A 10,015-nucleotide genomic window follows, 5' to 3' on the forward strand; every position below is an offset into this window, starting at 1 on the left:
GTACACATAGATATCACCTAAACTCCTGGAGTGTGCTGGATTAGATTCCTCATGTTCAGATCCTAAACTTGTGACAGGCAGGTTGGAATTAGCCATTCAGGAGAGCATCTTAGAGACACTGACCAGAAGCAATGGAGTCCGTCTATAGTACAGGTCTACACAGCATTGCATACAGTTGACTTAACTCGAAAGGATGACAGGCATCAACTCACACAAACTGGATACATTAATTCACTTTGGCTTTAACTTTTTCAGTGCCAAATCTTTGCACTGTTCTAAAAAGCCTTTCTTTGAAACAATAAGAGGTATTCTTTTCATATCTTTAGGTTCCACCAAAGGGACTTGAAAGCAAGACAGGACAACTGAATTTAACGTAATTACACTTATTTATATATTGCATGATTTTATAGAGGGCAATTTTGACAAAAATGCTAAGAAATTCTGAGCTGCCTGGTATTTCTGTAACTGGATTTCATATGATTGACCCTCCAAATCTTAAAATAAGCATTTGATGTAATTCTGCATAATTCTAAAAAATGGACATGACTCAAAGTACTCAATATTGAATTAAGTGCTCTGAGATCTAAAATAGTAAGGCTTCATTCACAAAATAGTAGACCACAAACACATACTTGATTTCAACTACAGGGAAAGTAAGAGAATCTCTGAGAATCCTAATGGTGGTTGGGAGACCCACTGCAAATCCACTGCTTGAACTCTGGCCCTAAGAATGGACTTTTTTTTCCTTATTTCATTTTGTATATAACTGCTTAGCCACAAACATAACTAGTCTGAATAGACTAGATGTGCACTGATCTGCCTTTTGTCATACAGAACTCCACTCTTGCTACAAAAGTGCATTAGGGAGCTATGTGCCACTGCCAGTATCAGCTTCTCAACTCCTGTCACAGATTGGCAAGTAGACCTTTCTGTGAGAGAAAATGTATGTCAATCTGGCATAGTTTGCCTGATTGCATTAAGAAAATATAGCAGCTTTCACAAACATAACTGTATTGGTGCGAGTACAGTAAATTTACAACTGTTTTTTTTTTTTTTTTTTTTTTCATTTACAGAACTGCCATAGTCTTTCCCTAAAAATGTACCACCCAGTAAAAATGGTATTTTAAAAAGCCTCATTTTGTCAACATGAAAGGCTTACCAGTGAGCACATCTTTTATTGCCCAGTTCAGTACACAGTTTGATATGAGCCTGTAGGTGATCCTGTGGGACATGAGTGGTTGTGACTGCCGGGTTGGACTGGACTGGGTAGGGTGCTGGGGTTCAGTACTGGGGCTCATTGATGTCCCGGGGCCCCGCTCTCGCTGCCTGCTCCTGACAGCTGCATGAAGAGATCACCCAACTCATTGACTTCGTCTTCATACTGGGAGGCCCCGCGATGCTCACGCTCCTCGATGAAGTCCCACAGCCGCACGGAGTTCAGGAACTGCAAGGCAACATGACAAGATTACTCACACCCATCCGTTTATCTATCAATCAATTTCATACCAGGAGGTTACACAATGCGCCTTAATACAATTTATAACCTGATTATATAATGTGTCACAACAGTGTCTAAAGGAGGCATTTTTAGCGTGAGACTCTCAGCCTTTGCTCAGACAGACACTTTTAAAATTCTCAGTTATATTTCAGAACTGACATCTTAACCTTGGTAGTTAGCAATGACTGTATTCTGTTGCAATGTTGCTGTTCACTGTCATTATACATAAATGCATTCATCCTCCGTGACCAAATCTAACAGCCATCTAAGTGGGTTGGCAGGGACACTAGGTTGTAGAGGTCACTAAGAGGAGACCGGCATTCCTATTCTTACCCGCACGTTCCCCTCGGAGCTGAGCTGTTTGCGAGGCTTGTCCGGTTCTGCCAGTGTGCCATCAGGATAGGCGTGCAAATACAGGCACTTCCCTCCAAAGGGGCATGATCCTCGTCCCTGGTCAAAGTACTTGCAGGGCTTCTTACTTCAAGGACAAGCACAAGAGCGTGTCAGATACCATGCGCTATGACGATTAGAATCACATGTGACCTAGGGCAACTGGGATGTAATTATCATCATTTAAAAAAGAGACTATTTCAATCAGCAGTCAATCCATATCAGTTCTGTTGCAAATATACTTCAGTGCTTTCCTCAAACATTCAGTCAGTCATGGATTAGAAGTGTTAAATGTTCTGCTTGTGATCAAGACTTCTCAAGAGTGTTGACTTGATTGGGACACAAAAGGTCACATTAGGTCTTCATGTCTCTGGGAGACTAATTTATGCACAGAGAAGGGAAAAAGAGCCCTGTGGTTTAAAGGTGACGAATAAGGTCACACAGTGTTCCGCACCAGTTGCACGCGTGTGCATGATGGCTATATTGCTGAAGTACTGCGGCGCACATGCGTGTTTGTCCACATTACCAGTGATGCTGCTGCGGCCCTGCTACTGCCAGCCGTATATCTCTACATTGGGTTTGCCTTTGATTGACATCATAGAACTTAAGACTACATTGGGTTTTTGCTATGACTACATAGCACACATGTAGCCTCCACTTTCCACTTTCATAACATGCATTTGGTAAAACACTTATATAATATATATGTGTATATATAATATTTATAGTTTTTTATCCATGTCCGTGACATAAAGCCTAGACCCTAGACATCGAAACTACAGTTAAAGTTGTCAGTTATGTAACGTTGCTGGTATGCTGTCAATATGACTAACAAACCGTCACCCAAGAGCGACACACCTGGTGTGGAACAGCCCTAAGGATTGTTACCGCTAAACCTAAAGGGCATAGCTGGGGTTACAGACATAACACAACATAAAGGATGGCAATGGGTGGAATAGGTTTCAGGTGTGATTATCAACAAATCATGTCTGGAGGTGGCAAGAGTGGACATGTGTATCCTAGATGGGACTGCTGATGCTAGTGGTCTCGAACAAGCTTCCCTTGACCGAATAGTGGAGGGAAGAATAAAATGTATGTGATACCGCCCTAACCTATTAAGCCAATCAATAGGGTCTTCAAAGGCAAGTGCTCCAGTCGATGCAGAGACCTGGCTCATGACCTTTGGGGTTGCTATTTCAGTGGAGCCCCTTGGAGCGTTCTGACCGCAGCCCGCCGGCTCACCTCATCTCTCTATGATTGGCCCAAGGTCACTAAACCACATGGCCGAGACAAAAAAGCTGCTGCCTTACTGGGGACTAGCGGTTATTAAGTCCAGGTCATAGTATAATGTCAGAAAGACGTATAATAACTACATTTGTTTTTATGTTTCTAGAACAACAACAACAAACAAACTAAACAGCACTGATATGTGGTGAGGTGTACTGTGTGTGTGAAAACAGAAGAAGTGAAACCTCATTACACAAAATCCTGTATGCCACTTCCAATCTCTCTTACCTGACGCCAGATTTGAACTCTTCAATGAGACGATTCTTCTCATCCTGATCTTCAACCCAATACACACTGGGAATGACAAACTCAGACACTACTCGACACTCAGGACAAGACCTGGACACAGTAAAAAACAACAGACACATTAAAAACATAAGCAAATATGTCAATAGGTTGTTTGTTGTTCTCATGCTCGGCAAGAATAATCCCTTGTCAACACTGGAAAGATTCCCTGTTGCATTCCTTTGCCTTGCTCCACTCAAGCATTCCACATCGATACATAGAGAATTACAGGCCAGTTGTGGTGCAGACTGCTTGTTTCAGACTCATTAGCTTCTGTTTGATGGGCTAGATGCACTTGGTCCTAATGTGATTGTGTGATGTGCACTACTAGAGCACTTTCAATGTCCTGCCGCCCCCTGCAGGTTTTTTAAAGAAAAACATTTTGATCTCAGTGACCCTCATAGGTCTCAGACCATACAACACCCTTTCATAGATTACACTGCATCCACGGGGATCTGAAGCCTCTCTGTTAGTAAAGATCCAAAATAAAAAACACATGTAACATTTGCTGCCATTTAAAGGATGAAATAGTATTTTGGTATTCATACCCTAATTTCCCAACCATTGACCACAGTTTATACATTGATTTTGAAAAAACTCCTGCAGCTCTGCCGTTAATTCTTCGGGAAGTCTATACATGGGAATGGATTTTTTTTTTGCCCGGAAGTTAGAAACACGCACAGTTACTCTCCAGGTAGAATGGGTCTCTCTCTCCCTTTTTCACATATAAATCCCATTAAAACAACTTGGGATAGAACACATTTACATTCACACTCGTCTTCCATAATGAACAAAGGAACAGGTGTGTGTGTTCCACCCGATTGTAGCTGATTTAATGGGATGCTATGGAGTGTAATACAAGGTCTCAAGCCAGTAAACCTAGGTATGACCTTTCCTTGCTACCCCTTGCTTAGGGAATCATCTTAACAGTTGGTAGTTGCTAGCATATGTAATATGAACTCATTTCAATATAAAGTGAATATGAACTTGTTTTCAAAGCTGCACATCCACCCTGAGGGTTTGTACGTTTTACTATTAACATTTTGAGGAGACTAACATAAGCTACATTACTAGCTATCATGTCATGCGAATGGAACTCTGCCATTTGAACCACTTAAGGTTATTTTGTGAGCTAGCATAGCAACTATGCAACCAAGTTACACTGTTTTTTGCATAACCTGAAGCAAAGTTTAATTCCTTAATTCAGCTCACCAAAAAAAGGCAGCGTTGGGTTCAGTGTGATCACAACCACTTGTGGATGATGATAAATGGCTAAATATACTCTCCCCTTGCCCTTCTCGAACACATTCATTCAGAGGTTGCCAGGGGATCTATAAACAATTCAACTTAAACATCTAGCGTCCATTCCCCCACGACACCATAACACTAAATAAACGTAAGTGGGAATGAGGTAGCCTATGCGTGTGTTGTTGTATGCGAGGAGAGGGTGTAGCATTTTTGCTTAAAATGGTCATCCTGTACAACCTTTTAACTAACCCTTTTAAATTACATTAAATACTGTAATGCGGTTTATAGTCAGGGAATTCCGGTAACACACAGCAGCAGGAGCAGCATAAAACACTCAGGGACCTCCAATATTTGACACACCTCTGATACATCCATGCTTTCTATTCACACACAGGGGTCACAGTGAACACAGCTATGAAAACGCCATCTCTTTTGAAACACACTCACACCCAAACCCATAGTTCCCAGTCTGCCTGGCACTCACTTGATGATCTTGTTCTCAAACTGCTTGGCGCAGCGCCACTGGCGGATGCAGCTGAGACAGTAGGTATGGCAGCAGCTGGACAGGATGCCGAAGCGTCGGTCAGAAGGGGTGGCCTTCTCGTACACCACCTCCATGCAGATGCTGCACACCTTGTCCTGGCTCTGTTGGGCCCTGAATGCCTTCTCCATGTCCAACTCAAATGCAACCATGCACATCTAAATGGGAAGAGAGCTTGCCTTAGATTCTTTTCAAATCTGAGACATCTCAATTATGACTGGGGCTGGAAGGCATGGCCTTATTAGCTAACAGAAAACAAGTGTTTTAATTTAATGAAGAAGCAGATTAAAGGGGGAAATTAATACATGCTGGAAAAAAAATTGGGATGACAAACTTGTACTTAAGCTTCCCATACACAATATGGCTATTGTCAAAAGAGCAATTACAGAATGACATTTAACAAGTAGCATCCTTCTTTTCCTTCTCTAATCCCACCAAATGAATGCATTGCAAGCTCTTTGTGTTTCCCATGTGGCTAAGCGAGTGTATATTTCATTCAACAATACACCACCATCTGTCTCTGTGGAAAACAACATCCAATCAAAGGTGAGCAACATGTCAAGTGAGCTTCCTCACCTTTTCATGTGCTCGTCTCTGCTCTTGGTCAAGTGGGTGTAACACCTGAAGCCTGCAAATCTCACACAAGTCCCCATGGAGATAGGGGCAGTTGTTGCCGTAGTGACACTGTCCAGCAGCCGCGTAAGGGCACAGTTGTGTCTGGGGCACCTCAGGGTAGGAGGAGGCGGTCGCGGCGGCAGAGCATTCCAGCCCACTTCGGATGGCGTCGAGGTAGGAGTGGGATTTGGCCTGCTGCCCGCCGCCATCTCTGTACTCCCAGCGCTCCTCCAGCACCTCCGCACTCTCTGCTGAGTGGGGAAGGCCTCTGTCACAGCCCAGCGCTGAAGGAAAAGTAAAGGAAGCGAGTGATTCATACTTCCATGTAAATTACCTTGCATAAGGAGAAGTGACAAATGATTAAACCACAGTAATATTAAAACAGGATTGAACATGTATATCCACTGTTGACTGTGTTAGATCAAAGAAGAATGGATGCAAAACATGACTTTAAAAAAAATGGGAAAAATGCTTTACAATGATATTTCAAAGACCTATCAGAGAAGACACAAAATGAGCTGAGTGCAGAAATGATGGTTCCACCTACCTCTGTCTCTTAGCACCACTGGCTTTTTGGCCTGCCTTCCCGTGCTTGTTGGCGGACCTGCTCCTGACATAGGAGGTCCTGAACTGGTGCTGCTTCTGCTAGCCACATCAACGCCTGGAGGACCACTGACAGGCCCGGTACTACTGCCACCACCTCCTCCCCCTCCTCCTCGACCACATGAGATCTTGATGTGATCATACCTACACAGGCATCAGGCTTAAGTAACGTTGGTAAGGCAAAAGCAAATATTTTGGCAATATATTGGCACTAAAAGATGGGCAATTCCGTGTTTCACAGATTAATTTTGGATCTTATGTCAATGGAAGTAAGAGACGACAACTTCATTAGAGTAGAGTGCAAATTCCAGGCTGATTGTGTTATGTTTACGCCATTATTTCAGAAGAAAAAAATGCATTATATCCCTCCCGAACAACTCATATCAGAGACCAACGCATCTCGCAGCATCAAACAGTTATAAACGGATTGGAATGTACCTGCAGCGGTCTCCATAGGCACAGACACCTTTCTGATAGAATTTACATATTGTTGATGGTTTACTTGTTGCCAGATCATGTGAAAACATACATCTGCTTCCTTCTCGACACACGCCATGGAGGAAATATCTTCAAAAACAGATGAAAATGTGACGTTCAGACGGTGCAAGACAGGACAAGTTATCTGAACAACTTATTCAAAGAACAAGGGAAATGTGTTACCAAATACGCAATAACCACGGTAGGGAAAAAAGTCGCGAGGCAGCCTTTACCAAACTTGTTTCATTCAGAATAATGGTTTGAAATAACATTTCATTAAGAGCCGTGCGTCATTGATGTTCTACTTGATCATGTTCTTCCCACAACAGGCGACATTGACAATTTGGCTAACGTTAGCGTGTTAGCCGGGGCACGCTAGCCAGTTCAGGCTGCACCATTGCTATGTCTATTGTCTCATCATAGCACATTTGATAGAATCATACAGACACACTGCTTACATATTACTAATACGACTGAAAATAACATATTGGACTCCAGCGTGTTTCATTTACCTGCAGGTGACTTGCTTTGTGGACATTTTTTCATTCCATAGGACCTGTCCTGTTGGTGTTCCTGTTATTGCGCTCGAGTGCAACCCGCAACTATCTCCCACTTACTCTAGTGGTTGATTATCCAATGGTTCCGCGCCGTTGTCCTGACCTGAACTAGTAGTCAAATGTTATTTGCAATATTAAAATAATTACTTCACACAGTATACTTTTCCATATTCTAGACACTTTATTTATTTAAAGAAAAACAACAGACAGATTACACAGTGGAATGTGGGAACCTGCCAAGTACTGGTGTTGTCCTCAAACGATTTATTGCGCCCAAAGCTACAGGGATAGACTCCGCCTCCTCCTTACCTGTTGGTTGGTAGGCTAGTTATGTTGTCAAAACGATTATGAATGGACAGAACAATCATCAAATTCAACCATTGTGAGAAGGACATCTATTGTTTTGCAGTTTTACCTACCTTTGCAAATGTAGATTTTGAGGGTCCCAGAGAAAACGAATTTAAACAATGTCCCATCTGTTTTGAAACTTTATCGTTCGACCTCCTCAACGCACCTGTCAGCATTCCTAGTCCATTTGCCAATGGACACAAAGTCCCGTGTGCTTTTACAATCGGATCTGTTTACGGACCATCTTTTCTCGGGTAGGCAATATTACATTTGAACAGATAGCTAAGGCCTACGTCTGAAATGATTATGTCATAGAGCATACCATATAGCCGTTGTCAAATGTTTATGTTTATATTTTTTAATTGGCAGGGAATGGCATGACTCAGAGCTTCACGTTGGGGTAACAAATTCCACAGGTAATAGGCATACATGCAGGCTAGGCCTTCCTTTTCGTTGTCACAGGTATACTTTTTCAAAGCAGCAGTTTTGGTAGCAATCTAACTACTGAATATATTCATGTATATATATAATAATATAATAATATATAATATAATAATAATAATATATATATTCATGTATATATATATGTATATACATGCACAAACATCAACAACAGCATAGCTGACACTTTGTAAAGCTTGCTAGCATTGTATCATTGTAACTCCATGTCTTTTGTTCCCGATGTCGTGCTGTGAAAGCTACATTTTCGCGGGGTGTTTCGACCCAGACCACAGAAGTGCATAGCCGGCTAGTTGGAGAGACATTTATTTGTTTATCCTTCACATGACCATATATGACAACTGTGAAGATAATACCAGTAGCGGCTAATAAAAACATGGTATTAAAAGTGGCAAATTGTCACATAAGGTTTTCAATGTTGTAGCCTATTTGATAATGTTATAGGACATTCACACACCAACACATCTTTGCAACTTATCATTAAACCCACTATAATTGGTTAAGTAGGTCTATATTTCACAATTTACATTTCTTCATCATAAGTGATGTAAAGTCAAAGCTGCCCATGATCAGATTGTTCCATGCTTCTTTTAAGGTGTTGTGTATAATTACACCTTATCTGGACTTCGGAGAGATGACCATGGTTGGGAGAAATGTGTATCTTTGCAGCTAGTTCCACCTTGGAGAGACAACTTGAAACACTCTTGGGACAGGCAGCTTGAGCAATTCTGCTCCCTCTCTACTTGGACACCAGAACGGTACGGAGGACTCTGAGCAGTGAAGCTATAAGTAGAAAGGATAACACAATATCTTAGACCAGTTAACATTTACAATACTGAATGAGGTCCTAGATCAGAAGAGCTACATATATATTGAGCTGTTCCATGGTGAGTGTACAGAACACAAATGTTATGGAGAAAAACAGGAGTTTGTAGATCTAAGTGCCTGAAATGGATGTGTGTATATTTGAAAGCATACTGCATATTTCAGGGACTCCTCTTCAGTCTGGTGCCAATAGATTGAAAGTGTTATTCAGGCTGCTACTGCTTTACACAGCTACATCTTAACCTTGTGCCTTACAGGTTTCACGAGGAGAGGGAGTTTGGGTCCTGCTGCTATGGTTTTGCCTTGGCCTTTATAAACCACATACACTCTCTGGAAGGGAAAACCTCTTTGAGCAGGGATGAATTTACAGGGACGCACATCCTACCCAGAGTTAAGACAGCTTCAAAATACATCAGAGTTTACCAAGAGATATCACAGAATGGTTTTTATATTGCTGACCAACAAGAGAATGTTAATTTAAAGACAGACAGCTGAACACTCCTAATCTCTGTTTATGAATGTCAGTAGTGATCAGTGTTGGTCATTCATCTGAATTAGAAAAGTGATCGGTGTTAATCATTCATTGTAAAATGGATTGTAATTGTAACAATCAATTTAAAATCCAACAAACTCTGTAAATTCAGACAAAAACACTGACAAAATAAATGTGTGACTGCACTCATGGAGCAATTTCTTACTTTGCCAATTTTTCAATTACATTGTGCAGCACATTGGGTACTGTGCCTCTGTTATGCAATGTAAACAATGTATATGTGATACAGCTGCACTGTGTCTGCTCTGAAAAGGTTTAGAATTGCATTTCAAAGTGTGCCCTATCCCACAGGGCAGGGTAGCTTTGTGTCATCAATCTGCTGTTGTGGG

At 41.7% G+C, this 10,015-nt stretch overlaps 2 protein-coding genes across 2 annotated transcripts; one reads left to right on the forward strand and one right to left on the reverse strand.

Annotated features, from left to right (window-relative positions):
- Positions 1–367: 367 nt before the first annotated feature.
- On the reverse strand, positions 368–7,523 carry mkrn2 (makorin, ring finger protein, 2). Its single transcript, XM_080846025.1, has 8 exons — positions 7,457–7,523; positions 6,906–7,034; positions 6,412–6,611; positions 5,826–6,148; positions 5,193–5,407; positions 3,404–3,514; positions 1,832–1,976; positions 368–1,444 (listed from the first exon to the last, which is right to left on the reverse strand). The coding sequence occupies exons 1-8, from the start codon at positions 7,480–7,482 to the stop codon at positions 1,295–1,297; spliced, it is 1,299 nt and encodes a 432-aa protein (XP_080702151.1). The 5' UTR covers positions 7,483–7,523; the 3' UTR covers positions 368–1,294.
- A 329-nt stretch (positions 7,524–7,852) lies between these two features.
- mkrn2os.1 (MKRN2 opposite strand, tandem duplicate 1) lies at positions 7,853–9,628 on the forward strand (the record flags this gene model as incomplete). The annotated part of the gene is made up of 4 exons (XM_080845455.1): positions 7,853–8,103; positions 8,219–8,265; positions 8,904–9,066; positions 9,391–9,628. The coding sequence occupies 4 exons, from the start codon at positions 7,853–7,855 to the stop codon at positions 9,626–9,628; spliced, it is 699 nt and encodes a 232-aa protein (XP_080701581.1).
- Between the last annotated feature and the right edge of the window lie 387 nt (positions 9,629–10,015).

Source organism: Sprattus sprattus (assembly GCF_963457725.1).
Source record: "Sprattus sprattus genome assembly, chromosome: 10".
NCBI classification, from domain to species: domain Eukaryota; kingdom Metazoa; phylum Chordata; class Actinopteri; order Clupeiformes; family Clupeidae; genus Sprattus; species Sprattus sprattus.